Below are 22736 nucleotides of genomic sequence, written 5' to 3'. Positions count from 1 at the left end.
AGAATTGATGGAGTAAGTTAAATTGGCTCTCATTCGCTATCTGCATTTGTCCTTACTAATGTCATTATTAGACTTTAGAGCAATAATTTCTATTGAAAAGAAATACTGTACTCCAATTGTTGTTGAATTGCAAGTTCCATTATATCTGGTGCTTGGCTACAGAAGCTGGAGCTGTTGGGAATTGGATCCTTTCCTGGCTGTCGAAATCTTCCTTTGCCTAAAATAAATATTATGCTAAAAGTCTTCAGGCTTGGAAGAAGAGGCGAGCCGTGCTGAGCAAGTCTTCCTTACTTATACTGTACTGTTTAATGTATTTATATTCTAAGAGGAAAAAGAAGTGAGGTTATCAACAGTGTCCTCATCCATTCCAAACCCTGAATTATGTATAGCACAGGAAGGAATGAAACAGTAAATCAGCTAACTTTGTTCCTTGCTCCCTGTGTGTGATCATCCACCCTCTAGATAAATGAAGGTAAATTAAATGGGCATGGAATATACCATTAATGGCATTCAGCTGCAGGTAATCCTAATGCTGCACTAAAGAGAAAAGGCTATTCTAATTGTCTGGAAATCTGTCCAGATTGTACTATAATTCCATACGTAAGTAGAAGACAGAAAGCTTACTGCTGATTATATGAGAAATCTGTGAACCATATGCTAGGACTGCAGAGGTTCAAGGAAAGCAATCTGAGGGGGGTATAACCATGTGAGCTAGGTAAAAGCTTTAAATGCTGTTCTGCTCCTGAACAATTATTTAAACAAAATAAACTATTGCCTAATTCAAGCTAGATAATGATTTCTGGTTGTTGTTTTTTCCTTCCTAAAAATACTTTGCTTTCATATTCAGGGTGATCTCAATTTAGTGGGTGTTAATGCAATGGACTTCAGATGCAAGAGATAATGCTCCCATTGTATTCGACATTTTATCTCATTTCTGTAAACAAATGACTTAAAATAGTACAAAAGGTATCAGTCCGGGTGGCATTTTCAAATTTGAGCGGCCTTTGGAAATAAAGCACAGCCTTCCTCCAAATGAGGTTTCACTCTGTGAAAAAAGTGGAGCCAGAGAAAAAACCAAGAGAAAGCAACACAAAAACCCACTCCAATAGATAGTCCTCGACTTAGGACCATAATGGAGCTCAAAATTTCTGTTCCTAAGCAAGGCATTTGTTGAGTGAGTTTTCCCACATTTTAACAACTTTTCTTGCCATGGTGATTAACTGAATCATTGCAGCTGTTAAGTTAGAAACAAGATTGTTAAGTGAATCTAGCTTTCCACGTTGATTTTGCTTGTAAGACGGTCATAAAAGCTGAACACCTGACTCTAGGACACTGCAACCGTCATAAACATGAATCAGTCTATCAAGTGTCTTGAATTTTAATCACATGACTATGGGAATGCTGCAATGGTCGTAAGTGTGAAAAAGGCTCATATGCAGTGGTGGGCTACTACCTGGAATGGCAGGAACGCCGTTCCAGCAGCAGTAATGGAGCGCGTAGGCCTGCTCCGTTGCCACTGGGTGCACATGTGCAGTGCATGTGCAGCCAGCATAATTCCGATAAAAATTACCGGTATTTTGCTTCTGCACATGCGCAGAAGTAAGGAAACATCAATTTCTACCCAAATCTCGCTGCCGCAACGAGATTTCGGCTGCTGCACATGCATAACAGCCAAATCTCGTTATGACGCCTAGAGCAGCAGGTGGGGCCAGCAAGCAACAGCCACCCATCCGAGCTCTGGCTGGGTGGCCTGCTTTCTGCTCTCCTGCAGGCATCTCTCAGCACATGTGGGAGAGCATAGAGCTTGGGGGAACCCTGCCTGCTCCCCGTGCCATGACCCATCGACCAGGAGATTGAAGGTAAGAGCCGCAGTGCGGTGGAGTAGGCAGGCCGCTCGTGGTGGCATCAGGGGGCGAGGGGTGCCATGGCAATGGCTGGCAACATAGTGGGCGGATGGGAGCCAACAGCTCCCATCGCTCATGCCAGCATCAAGGGGGAGCATGGCAGCAGCTGGCAGTGCGTTGGGCGGATGGGAGCAGGCAGGGGGGATGCGTGGCAGGGGCTAGCAGCAGAGCTCTTACTTTATTTATCCAGTCACTCGTGACCAGCAGCTCTTGTCTCCAATTTCTGAGTTTTTTTCTTTCCGCACATGCGCAGAAACACAAAAACCCCGTGAATCATGCACACGCACATCTTTGCATGGGCGCGCGCACAGGGGCATGCTCCCAGTGTGTTCCAGTAGGGCTGAAATTGGTAGCCTGCCCCCTACTCGTATGTCACTTTTTTCAGTACCATTGTAACTTTGAACGGCCACTAAATCAACTGTTGTAATTTGAGGACTATATACATATAGTACATATAGTGAAAATAATTTAGATATCTTTTTTGTTATCCAATGTCATTTTGACTTCAATTTTTCTGAAGTTGAACACACTATGTTTAACACACTATGGTATGTATGACTGGTACGTGTGTTATTGAATTGTGTTTTAAGTTTTAATTAGAATTTTAGATATTGCTCATTTTTTCCTTGACTTCTTTTTATTGCTATTGTTATTGTAATTTTATACTGTTGAGTGCCGCCCTGATTCCTTTGGTATTGGGTGGCATAGAAGTCAAATTAAATAAATAAATGAATAAATAAATAAACACATACTCTCACACATAACACTATAGGCACAATTAAAAAGTCACTTTGTGACCACCACCACCAACAACCTTCCTGATATCATGGCAAGACCTTGGCTTTATTTTTTAGAAATGCTTCACAGGTAGAATCCTTGACTTACAACAATTCACTTAGTGACCATTCAAGGTCACTTTGTTGCTGAAAAAAGTGACTTATGGATGTTTTTAACACTTGCCCATTGCAACTTCCCCATGGTCACAAAATCAAAATTCAAAAGCTTGGCAACTGACTCATATTTATGATGGTTGCGAGGTCCCGGGATGATGTGATCCCTTTTGCGACCTTCTAAGAAACAAGTTCAATGGAGAAACCAGACTCCTCTTACTAACAACTGCAGTTATTCACTTAACAACTGTGGTAAGAAGGGTTGAAAAAATGGAAAAACTCACTTAACAACAGAAATGTTGCATTCAACATTTGTAGGACTACTTGTATTTCTTTAATGGTGAAATGCACAACCGGATGCTGTTTGCATGGAAATAAAATTTTAACTGTTTTTCACAATAGACAATTTGAGAATTACGGTAAACAAAGATTTTTTTTATAGTCATGATGCAATAGTTATTAATACCAACTTATTGTCAGTTAAGTTTTTTAACCCATTTGAGTAATTGCAAGAGAAAATGTGAATTGTGTCCTGGTAAGAAGCCATACACTGTGTTGATGTCACATGCATTTAAGGAATAAAAGAAAAAAAACTGAATTAAATCACAAAAGGGCGTTAATCTCTTTCATACATATATGTCCAAAGAGCTCTTACAGATCATTGGTGCAATTGGCAGGTTTATCCATTCTGTGTCCTTCTTTAAGCAATTTGAAAAGCTCTTCCACTGGAATTCCTGGGTATGGTGACCCACCTAAAGTGAAGATCTCCCACATTAGAACACCAAATGACCACCTGAAAAAAATTAAAAAATGAAGTAAAGGGTGTGTGAATCAGATCAGTGCAAAATTGGATGCTTGGCTGCATAGCTAGAGGTATAACAAGCAGGAAGAGGGAGATTATGATCCCGCTATATAGAATGCTGGTGAGACCACATTTGGAATACTGTGTTCAGTTCTGGAGACCTCACCTTCAAAAAGATATTGACAAAATTGAACGGGTCCAAAGAAGGGCTACAAGAATGGTGGAAGGTCTTAAGCATAAAACGTATCAGGAAAGACTTAATGAACTCAATCTGTATAGTCTGGAGGACAGAAGGAAAAGGGGGGACATGATCGAAACATTTAAATATATTAAAGGGTTAAATAAGGTCCAGGATTTCCTTTTTAATAGGAAAGTGAACACAAGAACAAGGGGACACAATTTGAAGTTAGTTGGGGGAAAGATCAAAAGCAACATGAGAAAATATTATTTTACTGAAAGAGTAGTAGATCCTTGGAACAAACTTCCAGCAGACGTGGTAGATAAATCCACAGTAACTGAATTTAAACATGCCTGGGATAAACATATATCCATCCTAAGATAAAATACAGAAAATAGTATAAGGGCAGACTAGATGGACCATGAGGTCTTTTTCTGCTGTCAGACTTCTATGTTTCTATGTTTCTAAAATCTTATCCTATAATTACATCTCTATATGTCATCAAACATGCAGTATATCCTGAGCGTACTAAATTTAGAAATAAATTGGAACAGAATAAAATGCAGAAGGCATAGTGGTCATAAAATAATGTATAGATGTACCTAAATCCTGAGAAATTCCTTATGGTTGAAAATTAAAAATATACAATTAAAAAAACCCAAAGGAATTGTTTTGTTGAGATTGGTTCAAAAGATTAAACTGCTTATAGACATTTTTATCATGGTCTAATGACAATGGAAGAAGTTCTCCTGCCTAAATGAAACCCAGAACTGTTTTTTGTTGGCCTGGAATCTCTATAATTATAACTCAGATTTATAAACTCCATTCTTGGAGGATTGTTGATAAAAGAGTGGCCTTCCAGCTCCAGGACAAAGCATTTGGATAAAATTGATAACCAGGTTGCATTTCTATTGGGGTTTCTCCAGGATATGGCATGGTACTAAGATTGGTCACCTTCATGGATTAGCCGACCTTTTTGATGAGATTGTATTATCAAATGTGATATCCCTCTGGGTGGTCTTGAGTGCACTATTTATTTCATAGCTTTGACTTGGGTGGCATCGCTATGCTGATAAAATACAAATTGGTATCCTTGAACATTATCTAAATGTAATCTAAATGTAATGGATGAGAGTGGATGAGAGAGAACAAGCTGAAATTAGATTAAGGGAAAAGGGGTTTGCAGATTGAAAGTGCTCTTTGATTTTCAAGTGTCAATCCCAATATTATATTATAAATTCCTCCACATGTTCACCTTTCCCTCTTCCAGAATTTGGGAAATTGTTTTTTTATTATTTTAAGCTATTATGAAAGTTTCCATAAAGAGAAATATAGTATATAATAATATGAAAAAATATGATCATGCTGAAAAAGAATAATCAGTTATAAGGATCAGATACCTAGGCTATTACTTCTTTCCATAGTTTTTTTGTCAGTCCTTAGAGAAATAAGAAATATATAAAAATATTATTTTCTGACAAATGTCATCTTGTACTGCACTATTCAGGATATAGGAAGCCACAAATTACTTAGTTGAGAATATACTGCAAGTGAAATAATTTAAAACAATCCATGGGCAGTGTGCATATATAAAAAGTGGTTTAATGGAAGAAACCTATACCTATTGAGAAGAACTCAGATTGTTGTTCATGTGCTCTGAAGCTAACCATATTAGTAACAGAGCAATGTCTAAGGCCATTTTTTTTTTAAAAAAAAACAACAACAACAACTGGGAAATGAAATAGCAAACAAGAGTTTCAGAAAAATTAGGGCAGAGAAACCTACTTAGAATAATCTTGCTTAAAGAAAGAGTTCACACATCAGGAATGAAATTGAAAATATCAATTGTTTTCTTTGGCTTTTCAATCTAATGTGGTAAGAAGGAAAAGGCCTTCTCTTATTCATTAAAGAGAGAGAGAGAAAACCTCACTAAATTTTCTGAAGTATAGTATAAATATATCAAAATTATGCTAGAGTTAAGTAATTTCCCATGATGGTCCAAAGGCTGAAAGGAAAAATGATATAAGATATAATTAAATTGGTTTAATAAGTGTTTTATTGTATGCAATTCTGTTTGTTTGGAAGTAGCTGTAAATTCATTTCAAGAAGATAAAAAAGTTTATAAGATAAAATTACTTACACATCACTTTGATGTGTGTAAACTCTATCAAATAGCGCTTCCGGTGCCATCCACTTCACAGGCAATCGACCCTGGGCATTTAATAAGAAATGAAAGATTAACAAATGCATTAACAAATAGTGCGGCACACAGTGAATGCAGACAGGTTCATTTAAGCTATACTAAAAAGAAGGGAGATGCCAAAGCAACTTTCATATGTACAACATACAAAAATAAAGTCTTTCTTTACAGATCTTGTGACTCATTCAGAGACTTGTGAACAGATATGTAAAGTATTCACATTGAAGCAGACAATAGAGTTTCATATTCAACAGCAGCTACAAAATATTAGCATCTTTTCTGGGTTTGCCTTATATATATGGGTGGGCTCAGGAATATACTCTTCTGAACTCAAGAAGCGTCATGGAGGTGATAACAGAGTATCAGGAAACAGGACAACTCCTTTAAATACAGGTACAGAGAAAGTGCTGGTGCTGGGTCTTAAGTACTTTTGCCAGCTTTGGATCTGAGCACCGCACATCTTTAATTTATGATTGTTAATTTCCATGGACCTGGAATTTCAACACTAAAAGATCCAGGGTTGAAAAGAAGAGAAGATAAAAGTTCATTATCTTTTATTATCTCTTGTACAAGATTCTAAACCTTCCAAAGAATTCATACGCAGGTTTTATTTGACCATGAATGCAGGAATATGTAAACTAGCCTGCAAGCATTTGCAAATGCTTTTTCAATGAGAGAATCTTCTCTGCTTAATTATTTAAATTTATAAAAAAATCCAGATGGCCCAGATCTAGCTAATGGCACTCATTTCCACTCATAACAGTTCTAGAGCTGAAAACAGTCCCTGGATGGATAACCATCCACTCAATTCTGTTTCTGGTCAATTATATAAAAAGATGAGACACAAATATGGTAAAAATAAACAAGCATTTATATTTTAGCAAGAAGAAAAATGTAATGATTCGGGCTATCCATTCAGGGATTGGCCTAGGGAAATACAGTAATTTTCTAATATTATCTATACAGTTTTCATACTGTCAGCCTCTTTAGCTTTATGCAGCTTTAAACAAATATACCTTTAAAAAGTCTCATATAAGTAGCTGCCTGTGACAAGGACCGATTATCACATTCATAAAGAGATTGACAATATGAAAACTGTCTATATAAATATGATATAAATGATGATGCTTTATACTTTAACCAGGAGAATATAAGTCTAAGTGCAGTAGCACTTATATACCGCTTCACAGTACTTTATAGCCCTCTCTACCCAGTTTACAGAGTCAGCATATTGCCCCCAATAATATGAGTCCTCGTTTTGCTAATCTCGGACAGATGGAAGGCTGAGTCAAATTTGAGCCTGGTGAGATTTGAACTGCCAAATTGCAGTCAGTCAGCAGAAATAGCCTGCAATAGTGCACTCTAACCACTGCACCACCAAGGCTCATTGACAAGAACACCACCAAGATTCCATGAAGCCCAGTTGAAACATGGCTAATCAGAGATATTTACAGAATTAAAATCAAATGCCATCAATTACATAAATAATGTGTTCCACAAAATAACCTCCACAAAGTGGCATAGCCATGCATCTGTTTATGAGTCCACAATTCTGTCCCTCTTAAACAGAGCCACAAACTGAGAGTGAAATAATGTTCTACAGTTTTAGCAGACACCATTTAAAAAAAAGACCCACTAAAATCTCTCCCCTATAAAGAATCATGTAACATGTACTCTTTCAGACTATGTAAGCAGATAACCTTCCCTTCCTAGTAAAAAGGAGTTAGGAATCCTTACACACTTGCCTATTATTTTCATTCTTTGATTAAAAGTTAGGCTGCTGTACAAAAAGTCCATTAAGAATGCATTTGCCTTACTTAAGTTCGCTAGAAAAAGATAGCAGAGCAAGTGATAAGACTGTCATTCACTTACATTAGTAGTCTTTTTATAATAATCTATATTGTTGATGTCTCTTGCTAACCCAAAGTCAGCTATTTTCATGACATTATTTTCAGTAACCAAAACATTCCTCGCTGCTAAATCTCGATGGATGCACTGAAAAATAATACAATAAAATAAGATACAAAGAAATGAAAAATCCATCTGTAACATGATTCTCAGTTTTTAAAAGAATGTTATTGCTTGAAACAGATACTTACATGAGACGTTTACATCAATATAAAAAAGCACTTCGGATAATTAACATATAAGATATTTACTCCCCAGGATTCAAAAGGTTGAAAATCCACCAATTCATATGGTGTTATTTTCTGATATTTTTTCTTTGCCCAATACATCCACAAACAATAAGGATTCTCTTGTTGGCGCAAAAATAAACATCAGCGAAGTCTTAAAGATAACTTTAAGGGAAAGCAATACACTAACAAAAACAATGTTTTAGGAGATTGCTAAAAAAATAAAATGAACCATGGAGTAATAAAATAGATGCATACTAATGTTTGTTACTGGGTTCTATTAAAAACATTCAAGAAGTCATTTAGAAACTAGGATTACATTAGACTTATCTATTTTTATTCAACCTTTTTCTTTTAACTCATGATTATTCTAATTTTATATTTGTAAAAAATTGATTTAAGATTTTGACAATCTTGCTCCAGGGATCTCCCAGGACTCTTGATTGGATTGCAAAAAAAATTAATAATAATAATAAATTATTAATCTGTTAGTCTTCAAGTCAACAGAACTGCACAATTATGTATGCTGTAATCCCTTTTAAAAACATGTCTAAATGTCCAATTTAATTAAATACAAAATGAAGTTTATAATACAGTGGTACCTCTACTTAAGAACTTAATTTGTTCCGTGACCAGGTAGAGATATACCATCTGCCAGAAAAATGAACATGTGTTTGAATAGTAATGGGTTGCTAAATATTCAAAAGGAAAAGAATGAACAATACATAGAAATCTTAATGTATGAATTTTCATTCTCATTTGGAAGGTTTATATACCATGACTATGTTGTGATAGGCCTATTGCAACCACATAAATTTAATCAGTTGTTTTGTTACATATATGTCCATATGTTTTGTATGAGAAAGACTTTTTTGTATCATATGCTGATTTAATTCTTTAAATGTAAAAGTCTTTTGGAAAAATAACATCCTTACATGACAATACCAAACTGCAATGAAAAACTTTTTTAAAAAGAGCACTGACTTACCTTTTGTGATGCTAAATATTCCATTCCTCTTGCCAACTGGTATGTACATGAGACTAAGTCTTTGAATGTCATCTGCTCTTCAGGGACCCTGTTAATATCAAATGAATATTCCATTCCTGGTGGACGCCGGGCTCGCAAGTATTCTCGCAAATTCCCTTTGGAAGCATATTCGACAAGCACATATAGAGGCCCTTTAAAATAAGCAAATGTACAGAATGATGAGATATTTTTGCGATTCATACGCAGAATATAAATTCAATATATCTATAATACAACCACCCCCATATATACAAAAAGTATATTTAGATATTAGAAAATGAATCTAAATGCAAAGCAAGGCACAGCAAAACTATTCCACTGCATCTTTTTTTTCTCTCTTTTCATTAAAACAGAGTCTTTATGCAACTATCCATACTAGTTGTACAGTTTAGTATTTCACATAAGTACTGCACTTGCTCTCCTGCAACTTTCCCACAGACTTTAGAATAGGAAAATCCATCAATGGAGTGAGTTCAGTTAATAATTTTTCCAATGTCTGGGTTCTAGGGAATTACAGTGCAAAGGTAGGAAAAGAAGGATGGGGAGATTTAATAATATTCCTAATACTGTAATATAGTTACGTGGCAGAATTAATGATGTGGAAAGTGACATCTGTGTCCAAGCACACTACTTCTGAGTTATGTTTTGTTTTTCAAGTGAAGTACAAGTATGCTATTCATCAGAATCACTAATGCCCCTCAGTCTGCAATTTTAATTTAGCTTGTGCGGGAAAAAAAAAAGTTGCACGTTGCACAATAAAATGACATTGTTTCAGCAACTTTAGACTGCAGCGTCCAAATGACACTCACCATCCTGAGTGCATGCTCCCAGAAGATTGATGATATTTTTGTGTTTCCCAATCATCTTCATCATCTCCATCTCAGACACCAGATCAGACAAATCTTTCTCTGTGGCATCATCTATGAAAGACAGAACAAGTGCCATGCAGTTTTAAATAATGTACGAACTCAACTCACTTTTCCATTATTGAAGAGTCCACCCACCTAGTAAAATGGCAATTCTAAACCAAATCTTTACTGCCTGCCTTGATTTATACTGGCCAACCCCTTGATGAGCTAAAAGTAGCTTGTTTCCTTCCCAAGGAAATCAGACTATGGTCTATTAGGTATGATGCTATGATGTAAACCAATGACAGCATAAAACAAGTAATGAATCAGCTATGAACTTTATTTGCCTTGTTTGTAATTTTTATGTCTGTGTGCCTTTGAATTAGTCCCTAAAATTTTCTTGGCAGCATTTCTCAGAAATGGTTTTCCATTGCTTTGTTCCTGAAAGAGAGTGACTGGTCACTCAGCTGACTGTGTGTGCAGGGGCAGAGTAGAACTCACTGTTTTATGCTTTCCAGTCAGGTGTATCGATGACTATACAAATAGTCTCTCTTTGTAAATAGCCACTACTAAAATTAAATATACTGCCAAATGCACTGTTTTACTAGGAAAACTGCTGAACTAAATGAATTTTGGGCTTCTACAGTTTAAGAGTTCAGAGACCACGAAAGAAACATGAATTGCAGAACTTGACACTTGATTCTTTACCTTTCAGCATTTTCACTGCAACACTAACTGCTTCTTTTGGCCTTTCTTTGTCGATGCCCATTGCTTCTGCCATGACAACTTGACCAAAGCATCCTTCCCCAAGAGGCTTCCCTAGTGTCAACCTGGGATGTAAATCAAGGATAAGCACAAAGCATCTGATGAGTGGTTTAAATTGGTGAAATATAAGAGTGAAACATAAAAGAACCTTTCATCAAACCATTTGGACTGGGACATTTCTTACAAAGAACTAACAAGGGTATTAAAATACATCCAGGCGTTTGGGCACGTTCCTCCATTCAGCTTTTGAAGTACGGATTCTGTGTGTAATTAATACTTATTGGCAACACTTTCTCATACATTTGGAAGTACCAAAGGAGGATTTAATAGCTTGCTTGAATTCTGAAAAATGTCACTTAATGATTCTGTATCTTAAAAGCACAGAACGTTTTGTCCCAAGCTCAGGAATATAACTATGGGTTATGGAATGTCAACGTATCAAATGGTTATTTTTATATATTCTCATGTAGCAGACAATAATACCTACTGTTGGTATATTTTCAAACCAGTCTGAATGCACAATGTTTTCTTTCATATAAAATTAAATGTCCATGGCATAAAAACACAATTAAGGTAAAATGTTCTTTAAAAAGAAGGATTTAACTGAAAAAGCTTTTGATTTAACCATGTTAATATTAATGAACACTAATATATCTGCTATGAAAATGTCTGCTTCTTTGACAATAGACAAAGACTAAAGGGTTGTATGCTTAGCTGTGATCATGCTGTGCTCGTTCTGAAACTAAAATTGAATTTAAGATCTTGGCAGAAAGCAAACATTTGCATTGGAAAATGACTAATTTATGTGTTCTTGTGCTTCTTATATGAATTTAAACAATGTTGCCTTTGTGAGCTTACAGCCCCCAATCTAATAAACTTCAGTTTAAAGAGCTTCTTTCATTACAAATCTGGTGCACCAGCATTTATGCTGAATGCTGTTTTAAGTGTTTAATGCGTTAAGATTTTCCGCATTAATGTTTCCCCTCAGGGAAAGGCTGACAGAGTTATGCATACAACCCCCACTGTTGACTAGAATCTTGCAGGTGGCAAGTGAAATGTATGGCACTAGCTTTCATTCACCTAATTACAAGTATTTCCATAAATATACATGAAATGCCAAAAAGCAAACTGTTCAGAGATACATTTTGAAAACAAGTTGTTTGAAGTTTGGAAAAAAAACCCCAATGTGAGGTGGATTCTAAAAACTGGATTACATGCATCCAAAATGTTTAACTTTGGTTAAGAATGAAGGACAACCAGAGTTTGGTTTGAAGTGAGGACCACATTTATTTCATTTATAACATACAATAGAAAAGTGGGGGGCGGGGGAATCCCTCTATACCATGACCAGTTTATTGCCCTTCTTTGTCATAGCATTAGTAAATATATAAAATTCTTCTGGATAAAGGATATGGCAACTGAAAGACTGAAATATCATTTTCTTTCATAATTACTTACTTATCTCTCGAGAACTCCCATTTTGGGTCTTCTGGTAGTTCATATTCAGAAACTCCAGCCAACATGGGAGCATCAGCATTGGAAGAAAGACGAGTAGTAATTCTCACCAACGGTGTGTTGGAGTTCATAGAAGAGCTTGATTCTGCAGACACCTGTTATTTTAATACAAGATGCAAAAAGGAGATGTAATCTGGGCCCAACTGTTGCAAACTGGCACTAGAAAGGAGAACAGCCAGCTCATGGTTACTAATTGGTTTCTGAAAGGGAGTAAATTCCCTACTGACAATTGTAATATCCTGGGGGGAATCTTACTATTAAAACACTTCTTTTAATTAACTTCATATTAAATTAACTATAGATCCAGACTTTCCTTACTGAATTCTGAATGGATGTTCATATTATTTACTAACTATATTTGTGACAATCTTTCATTCTTATTGTGCCAAAACATATTTTTAAAATATGTTGTGATTATCAACATAGTTATTGAAACGGATGTCCATGTGCCGCCTCTATGTTGGTTGAGGCAGGCAGGATTCCCTTGAGTACCATTTGTTGGGGGCAGTGTTCCCTCTAATTTTTTGGGGGGTGGGCAGAAAAGTATAGTGCCTGAGCGGCAGTCCCTTCGGGACTGGGCGGCACAGAAATACTAAATAAACAAACAAACAAACAAACAAACAAACAAACAAATAAAAAACCCACCCTGTTTTGCCTCAGAGAATTTCAAAATAAAATACTGTACTGTGTGTCTATAACAGTGAGCTCATAACAGGGCAACTCTATCAATATCAAAATGCCACTTAAATAGTGGAGCTAGTTTCAAACTAGATTTTGATTTTCTTTCTCTCTTCCTTACTCCCATTCTTTTTCTTTCTCTTTTCCTTCCTCTCTTTTTTCTATCTGTTTCTCTCTCTTCCTCTCTTCCTCTCTCTCTCCTTCCCTCTCACTCTTTCCCTCTCGGCTTCTGGGCAGGTTTGGAAAACTCTGAGTTGATGATGATTTTTAAGTGAGCGATTGCTCACTGCTCAGCTTAGAGGGAACTATGGTTGGGGGTCAAGGGAAAGGGAGGGGTTTGCCTTCTCTTTCTACTCAAGATCCCCATGTACAATTGGTGGGCCACTGTGTGACAAGAATGCTGGACTTGATGGGCTTTGGCCTGATTCAGCATGGCGCTTCTTATGTTCTTATCCACCCCCTCATGCTCTCCCTCCTTCTCCCCCTTCTCCGCTTCCTTTTCAAAAAAGAAAATAAAGCTCAGCAGATTAACTTTCCTATCCATTCATACAATTTTAGAAAATTATTCAGGCTTCTTAAATTTGAACGAGACTTGTCAATAATTTACAAGAGGGATACACTTTATGAATGTGACACTGATATAAATTCATCCTTTTCCATATTATATGATGAAAGTAATTAATTTTGTTTTTATTTATTTAGGATTATTTTATTTTTATATATCACTCAAAACTGCAAAAATATCCAACTCACCTTTCTTCTCCTATTGTGTCCACAACAACAACTGCGGGATAGGTTGGGCTAAGATAGACTAACTGGGCCAGTCACACAGCTGTTTTTTATGGCTAGGCGGGACTAGAATTAACACTTTCCTACTTTCTAGCCTAGTGACTCTATCATTAGCTATGTCTGGATGTAACATCAGTTGGATCATCTATATATTGTGATTAAATGCAGATGCACACCCCAATCCATTCACTTTTCAGTCTTACTCTCATACATGCAAAAATAAAGTCTTCCCATATTCAATGTTAAACGTTCAACCAAAGTCAAACAAAGAAAAATTGTTTACTTAAACACTGTTGGATTATGACCCTGAAAAGTTGCCGTTCAAAATATGGAAATAAATATCATTTCTTGCAACATAATCTGAGAATCATTCTGGAATATAAAGTCTGACTGAACGCACTTTTAATTTATGATTTGATATGACTGTTAAATGAACAGATCTTTTATTCCCAATTCAAAAGTAATATTTAATGTTCATTTACAAGCTGTTTAAGTAACAATATTTATTTTATAAACTGGATATACAGTTTGAAACCTTTCTCTTCAAATCCTGTAATATATATACCAGAGTAAAGATAACCTGTAAGAACTCATGTCCCACAAATACCTCTTTTGGTGTCTCAGTTCCCTTATTCCAGCTGACATGACACTAAGTGAAACTAGAACATGCTGTTAAATAAAACAGTGGTCTCTAGCATGATCCTGCTTGACAAGAATCTCTCATAGAAATTCTTAGAATATGAAGTTCAGTGTTTTGTTTTGAATAGTGCCATCTACCTAGAACAGGAATGGCAAATCTTTTTTTTCTCGGGTGCCAGAAGAGCCTGTGTGTGCCCTATCGCACATGCACAAGTGTCCACACCCATAACTCAATTTCTGGGGAGGGCAAAAACACCATCCCTCACCCTACGGATGCCCTCTGGAGGCTGGAAATGGCCTGTTTCCCAACTTCTGGTGGGCCTAGTAGGCTCGTATTTCACCTTTCCCAGGCTCCAAAAGCTTCCCTGGGTAAAAACATTCCCTCTGGATTGTCTCTGGAAGCCAAAAACACCCTCCCAAAGCCTCTATGTGAGCCAAAAATCAGCTGGCTAGCACACATGAATGTTGGAGCTGAGCTAGGGCAACAACTTGCATGGCAGCAGATATGGCTCCGCATGCCACCTATGCCACCCGTGCCCTAGGTTCGCCATCACTCGCCTAGGAGAAAAATTAATGCTATACCTTACCTAATGCTTTGTGTTTTAGTATCAATAACAAATTGTTCTCCTAAATATTCAAACATATTTAAGTATGTTAATCACACATTTATTGGATCAGCTCACCATACGTCTCCCTGCTTGCCTGTTGTAAATGCTATGCTTTGTGAGATGGTTGTGTCCACCATTATTTCTTCTTCTTTTTTTGGCAGGGGGTGAGAAGGGGAAGGAGGAATAAACAGATCCTCCATGGCAGTTATTTAATGACATGTCTTAGATGTTCAAATATTTATAATTGCTCACCATTTTTATTTTTTTCTGGAATTTTACCAGCATTTGTGGTGGGAGGGAAGAAAAAGTAGATTGTGATGGAAACTGGTAGCAAAATTAAAACAAATTTAACCTAGGGCCATGTGAGAAATGATAGACGACAGCTTGATGTAAAATATGCTGTTACTAAACAACAGGGATAATCACATTAGAAAACAAAGGGGGAATTATTTTAATATGAATTCAAACCTGCCAAAACGTTATGCTCACATTAATTTGACCAAACAAATCAAGTGCTATCCTCAGTTAAGTGACAGAATAGTTGTTCAGATTACTATAGAAAAACATTTAGATTAAAAAACTGAGTATCAAACAAGCAATGTGTATCAGGACAATTTTTTGCATCAAAATACATTGAGTACCAAATTCTATGAGCTTCAAAGCAGTTGAAACAAAGGGTGAATACAAAATGGTCTGATTCTTTAAAACATGCCAAAATTCTTCTGCAGAGACTATAAAATTTAAAAGTAGGGCTCATGCAAATAAAGAAATAATACTTCCAATTAAAATATTTAAAAATATTATGTTAATTTTTATTTCATATTAATTTCAGTGGCAAGATGATGGCCATGTAAATGAGAAATGATTTAATCATAATACCGTATTTTCCCCAAAATATGACCTTCCCCCAAAACAGGTCCTAGCTTGATTTTTACACATGCACTCAATATAAACTCTATCCCCAAAATAAGTTCCAACTAAGACCCTGACTACTCCAGGCTACATGGGTAAAAATTAAGCTAGGGTGGGATTGGGGGGGGTGGAGCTTCCCTACTACTTACCTTCAAACAGCTGCAGCCAAACATCGCACATCCCGACACCTGCCTTGCCAGTCCATTTCTTCTGCAGTCACAAAGACTTTTCTGAAGGCCTCTGTAGCTGATAACAAGCACCGGATCGATCCAGAACTTTGTTATCAGCTGCAGAAGCCTTCAGAGAAGCCTTTCCAGGTTCCTGAAGGCCTCTGACAGCGAAAAGGAGGTTGAGGCTACATGCACAAGTGAGGTGACTCAATGGATGACATCCCCCCCTCCGAAAATAAATAAGATGTGGTGCCTTTTTTGGTGGCAAAAAAGACAGGGTCTTATTTTCAAGGAAACACAGGTAGTTTAGTTTTTTATAAGGATTTTGATAAACTGATTTCCAGTGATGGATGTTACATGTAAAATCATAACTGATGTAGATCACCAAAAAACAGTGGTACCTCATGATACGAACCCCTCGTGATATGAACCCCTCGTGATACGAACTTGAGGTTTGGAAATTTTTTGCCTCTTCTTACGAACTTTTTTCGGCTTATGAACTCACCGCAAATCGCAAAATGGCGCTCCGCTGGGCACCGCCGCCTGGCTGTCACCTTTTAAAACAGCCGGGGGGCTTCTCAGCGTTCTCCCGAACTTGAACCTGAACTTTTTGGGTTCAGGTTCAGGAGGCCGCCAAGAAGCGCTGCCGCCCGGCTGTCACCTTCTGAAACAGCCTGGGGGCTTCTCGGTGTCCTCCCGAACGCTGAACCCGGAAGTTCAGGCTTGGGTTCAGGTTCCGGAGGCCACTGAGAAGCGCCCAGCTGTTTCAGAAGGTGACAGCAGAGCAGTGGCGCCCAGCAGAGCGCCATTTTGCGATCTGCGGTGGGTTTGTAAGCCGAAAAAAGTTCATAAGAAGAGGCAAAAAAATTCCGAACCCCGGAAACCTACTTCCGGAACCAATTAAGTTCGTAATACGAGGTATTACTGTATCTTATGGAAGGTTTACTATGAATATCACAAACATGAGGTGATCTGGAGCTTCAAAAATATTATTTATGGTAACTTAACATAAAATATAGCATTAGAAACAACTGTATATCAATACATATCACCAATTTCAATTTCTTTTTAAATATTCTTTTCTATCTGCACACACATACACACACATACACAGATACAAAGGCACAATTTCATACATGCAAATCTTTTTATCTCTCTATGGTGTAGGAACAAAAACAGTGTTTTTAGGGATCAGAAACCACATTCCACTGTGTGGACATATTACTGTGTTGAGATGCTATAGTAAAGCATAATTATTGCTGTTCAGATGAAGACTTCAGTGCCTATGGAATTTGCACTCCCCCCCCTTCCAAAAAAAAATCTAGACATGCTGGTTTTCCTCTCCTCCTGCGCTAAATCTTTTCTATTTATTGTAGTTTGGTAAATATTTCTTTTTCCCCTAGAAACTTAATCTCTCTTTCTCAACATAACTCATTTCTTTCCTGACATTAAATAACTTACAACACTTTGAAAACCAGTTCTCTAATTGAATTTGTGCACTCAAAATGGAAAATTATTCACTACCTCAATGTGAATTCCTTGGATCAGAGTTATACACATAACAACTCTCCTACATGTTTATACCCTGGATGAACACTCTCAGAGCTTATGCAGAGAACTGACCTATTATCCTAAATCCTGACTACATTTTTGTGATTTAAACATGATTTAAATATTTGGAATCAGACTTTGCTGTGGGTTCCCCAAAAACTTTCAATTTATAGAACTACTGGTTTTTTCAGCTTTTAGACATTCCCTGAATTGGAATCCTTTTGCCCCCAAAGGATCTGCTGGCTTAAGGGAAGGGAAGTAGGTTTCTGTAACTCTTTATCTACTTTCTGTTACCTGTCTGCGCAAAGGAATGCGCTTGGTCAGTTTGTGTACTGCTGGTTGACTGCTGAAGTCTGATTTCTTGGTTGTAGATCTCATGCGACACACGATGACGGCTACCACCATACAGACAATGATGAAGACTCCCGCGCAGTAGATAGAAATCTCCACGTAGTCTGGGTATGTTGGATAGGGTCTATTTGTGACTGAAGCTACAGTGCAAGTGTGAAGGGGGAACAGGCAGGACAACAAATTAGGAAACAGAAAAACGTCAAGCTGAAGAGAAAAAACAGGTACATAGATGGACCTCAAGCACAGGTAGTACTCAACTTACATTCAGTGACCATTCAAAGTTACAATGGCTCTGGGAAATGACTTATGACTGCGGTGAAATTCAGCAGGTTCTGACAGGTTCTGGAGAACCAGTAGTAGAAATTTTGAGTAGTTTGGAGAATCAATAAATACCACCTCTGGATGTTCCCAGAGTGGGATGGGAATACAGATTTTGCAATATCCTTCCCCCAGGAGTGGGAAGGGAATGGAGATTTTGCAGTATCTTTCCCTTGGAGTGGAGTAGGAATGGAGATTTTGCAATATCCTTCCCCTGCCATGCCACCAAGTCAATTTCACCCTTACTTATGACTGTTTTTTAAAGCTAAAACCTTTGCAGCATCCCCGCAATCACATGATCAACATTTAGATGCTTGGCAACTGGTTCATATTTATGACCGTTGTTGGTCCCAAAGTCATATGATCTCCTTTTGTGGCCTTTTGAGAAGCCGCCCCAAGTCTGTGGAGAGGGGCGGCATACAAATCCAATAAATAAATAAATAAAATCAATGGGAAGCCTGATTCATTTAACAATCGGGTTAGTAAGTTAATAACTTACTAATAACTTAATAACGTGATTTGCTTAACAACTGAGGCACGAAAATATGGCAAAACTCACTTTACAAATGTCTCACTTAACAATAGAAATTTGGGGCTCAATTGTAGTTGTAAGTCGAGAACTACCTATACTGCTGCACCAAGTTTACAAGACACCAAATGCCTAATATTTCCACAGTGTGGACCCAACTTAAAGGACAGGATATTTTAATGTTTCAATGTTTAGCACATCTAATATTTTAGAATGTGACTAAAGTGGCTTTTTTTTAAAAATTAAATGAATTTTTCATAATAATTTGTGAATATAATCATTATAGGAATTATTAGCCAGCCTATTTATCTTTGAAAATAAAACTACGTATTATTGGAATTATGTGACTGATCACCTTTTCTTCTCACTCTATTTTTCTTTTTTTAAAGCCAAGGCTCTTTAGATAGGAAAACAGGCAGATAATTCATTCCAGATGAATCAACATTTATCCCACTCTCTTGGCCTGAAGCAAATGACAGGTTTAGTAAAATAATTTTAAGGAACGTTGTAGTTAACTCTGTGGGCCACCTGAACACACAAGGAAAGCCAAACAAGGACTGAAAGCTAGTGGAAAAGCAAGGATTATGAGAGAACAAAGCATAACAAAGATTAGACGTCAACTAGCTTGGCCTTCTGTACTTCTACTGAAAGTTGGTAGGAACTATAAATCAATTATTTGGAATTAAGTTTTCTCATTCATGAATGAGAATTGTGTTCAAGACCAAACATTCATCAATTTTATTTTCTATGCATCTCATATGGGACTAAATCCAGTGAACAAGGCGATATATGTTTCTAAGATATAAGTATAGGATCAGGGCTTTTAATGTCAGAAGGAACCAAGCATAAAAGTTTTAGATCTTTGAAAACTGTAGCTATTAAAGCATTGCCATCCAGTGTCTTATACTAATGTTATTCACTTTAATGGTCTTTAAGAGGACCTAAACCTTAGTCTTATATGGAAACATTTTGTCAGAACAATTTATGAAATCTAATATAGGTCTTTATAAGGCCAACAGGAAGAAAATTATTATTTTTAATAATTACTTTTTTAAAAAACATACATTTTTCCCCAAGGATTCTGTTTTCTATAATTATTACAATTATTATCTATTGTCCTATTTAATAATGAAAATGATATCATAATTAGTTGGACATATTTGCCCTAAGAACAAATGCAAGAAGTTTAAAACTTTTAAATCTATAATGATTCACAATTTCAAAAAATTTTCAATCTTTGAATTATGCCTAGATACAAATTATCTTCAGCATAAATACACTCGCATATCGAGGTAGGCAAGTAAGGTATGTAAGCAAGCATACAAAGGGGATTTGTGCTCATATTAGATCCAGTCCATAAAGGGCACTGGACAATTAAAATTCTAGTTTATAGTTACCATCTACCTATGTTTATTTTGCAGATCAACCTTTTCCAAACAGATATATTTAAGATGTGTTGAATAGCAAACTTTCAATATTTCTTCAGCTATCACAACCACACTTCCAGGGGATGATCAATTTTATATCCAATTGTTTTGGTTAGTATAATGATTTGCTGATATCCATGTCATTAAAATAAATAATGCAAGATTAAAATAAATGTGACAAACAGTGTTTTAGCCTTCAGTGACTTTTGGGTTATAACTTTTTGGGTATATTTTTCTCCATTATTTATTTACGTCTATGAAAAACCACTATTAGGTATCTCAGTTTATGTTATATGTACCTAATAGTTTTATTTCAATATTAAAAAACTGGTCAGCATAAAAGCCATGCATATTAGAAGCTATTATCTGATGCAGTAGTGGGTTGCAAATCCTGTCGCTACCGGTTTGCTCATGCACGCATGCATGACACTTCTGCGCATGCACAGAAGCATGCTAGGCAGCTGGGCGGAGCCTCCCGCTGCCACTGCTACCAGTTCACCGAACCAGGCCGAACCGGGAACAACCCACCACTGATCTGATGTTAATACTCCTTCACATAAATTGATCAAATTGTGCCTGAACAGTTGCAAATAGGAAGGTAATCAGGCAAACAGAAGTAACAGCCACTTAAATCATAACCACCTGTTTAGTGAAGGGTGCAGCATGGCGTTTCAAAAGGTAAAAAGGTAAAAAAATTACAATGTGGGCATTTCTTATACTAAGAGGAAAGAACGAACTCTGGAAACTTTGAGAAAAAATTACCGCGATGTACTGTAAATTATATGCATTAGCAATGCATGCATGCAGGGATCTTTATATAAAACTTTAAACACAAACACACAAACACAAATACACAAAGCAGCAGATTATTAACTGCAAGTTTCAACAACACAATGTACAATTCTGTAATAATAAGGAAATAGCTTCACGGGTTATAAAGCAAGCAGTTTTTATTCATCTAGATGTCCATTATTTTCTAATTGACATTTTCCGCTAGAAAAGCAAATTACTGTGCACTTCTGGTAAAAACAGAAGCAACATCATTGCAAGCAAGACAAGACACATTTTGCAAATAAGCAAATTACAGATAGTCCTCGACTTACAACAGGTCGTTTAGTGACCAATCAAAGTTACAACAGCACTGACAAGAGTGACTTATGACCATTTTTCACACAACCTTTGCAGCATCCATGTGGTCATTTATATTAAGATATTTAACAACTGACTCATATTTATGACAGTTGCAGTGTTCAGGGGGTGTTTTATGACCTTCTTACAAGCGAAGTCAATGGAGTACACAGATTCATTTAACAACCATGTTTCTTGTTTAACAACTGCAATTATTCACTTAACAAATGTGGCAAGAAAAGTCATAAAATGGAACAAATTTAAATTTTTCACTTAACAACATAAATTTTGGGCTCAATTGTGGTCTTAAGTTGAGGACTACCGGTAGTAGCCCATTTGCTTGGATCATGCAGCATTTAAAGAGTACACCATATCGATTGTAAAGTTATAGAAACACCGCTTCTGTATTCCCTCTTCTGTACAGCAAATTTTCATGGATATATATATATATATATATATATATATATATATCACCTTATTGACATTAGTAGCTTTTCAAAAGTGCTCCTCCAAATTCGCACTCCAACTTGCTTTTAAAATCTAAACTTTCCAGAAAACATTAAACTGGAAAAGTTTATGGTTGTCTTTAAAGTATTCTTCCATTTTTAAAAAATGTGGAAGTGGGGTAAAGTAGTTAGAATTATTCCAATGAATTTGAAAACCATCCCAGTTCATTAATTTTGGACAGTCATTGAATTTTTGGAGGGAAAGAAATTGAAAAGCTCTTGTTGAAGCAGAAGCTGTGTTGTATAGTATCAATCAAAAATGAAGCAAGAAAAGGAAGAAAACCATGGGAAGATAGCAGTATATACCTGGCAGGACGGTCAACCATGCAGAATGAAAGGATATCCCAATAGAATTACCCGCCAAGCATGTATATTCCCCAGCATCCTCAAAAGTTACATTCCGTATATAGAGAACCTCAATTTCTTTGTCCGTGGTGTTAACACCGGCAGCCTAGGAAAAAAATGGAGGCAAGAGAAAAGCTAGACATTTTAGGAAATTGTTGTGGATGGGAAATGAGACCACGGGAACGCCATGGGGAGATCCCATCCACAAATCCTCAACCAAAAGGCTAACCAACAGATCCCAGCGCACCTTAGAGAGGAATAAATCATAGAGACCCTTCACCAAACCTACACTCATCACCTAATTATGCATGCAACCAAACCAACATGGAAATATTCGACCACAAACCATTTTGAGTTTTTAAAAATGAGAAGTATAAAATGCACAAAAGAAAAAAAATTTTTTTTAAAGATTCTTCTTAAAATTAAAGAGGAATATCAGAGACATAGAAAGAAGAATTGAAAACTAAGACATAATGTTATCAAAAAGAAGTATGTTCATTATATTCTGATAGAGGACAAAC

The 22736-nt window shown here is 36.6% G+C and overlaps 1 protein-coding gene across 14 annotated transcripts in view; it reads right to left on the bottom strand.

Moving 5' to 3' along the window:
• Positions 1-22736, bottom strand: part of FGFR2 (fibroblast growth factor receptor 2) — a 184410-nt gene that overhangs the window by 5700 nt on the left and 155974 nt on the right. For 4 of the 14 annotated variants that reach the window (XM_070752590.1, XM_070752584.1, XM_070752592.1 and 1 more), the window contains 8 exons: positions 17906-18102; positions 12208-12359; positions 10693-10814; positions 9946-10056; positions 9098-9288; positions 7847-7969; positions 5915-5985; positions 3450-3587 (listed from right to left, as the gene is read on the bottom strand). In XM_070752590.1, the coding sequence (XP_070608691.1) occupies positions 3450-3587; positions 5915-5985; positions 7847-7969; positions 9098-9288; positions 9946-10056; positions 10693-10814; positions 12208-12359; positions 17906-18102 (1105 nt within the window). Of the gene's footprint in view, positions 1-3449; positions 3588-5914; positions 5986-7846; positions 7970-9097; positions 9289-9945; positions 10057-10692; positions 10815-12207; positions 12360-17899; positions 18103-22176; positions 22322-22736 lie in introns of all 14 variants that reach the window. The other 10 variants (XM_070752580.1, XM_070752593.1, XM_070752578.1 and 7 more) reach the window with 3 other exon arrangements.

Source organism: Erythrolamprus reginae, chromosome 5, assembly GCF_031021105.1.
Source record: "Erythrolamprus reginae isolate rEryReg1 chromosome 5, rEryReg1.hap1, whole genome shotgun sequence".
Lineage (NCBI taxonomy): Eukaryota > Metazoa > Chordata > Lepidosauria > Squamata > Dipsadidae > Erythrolamprus > Erythrolamprus reginae.
Note: the sequence above shows the minus strand (reverse complement) of the source record. Positions and strands in the feature narration are given on the sequence as shown.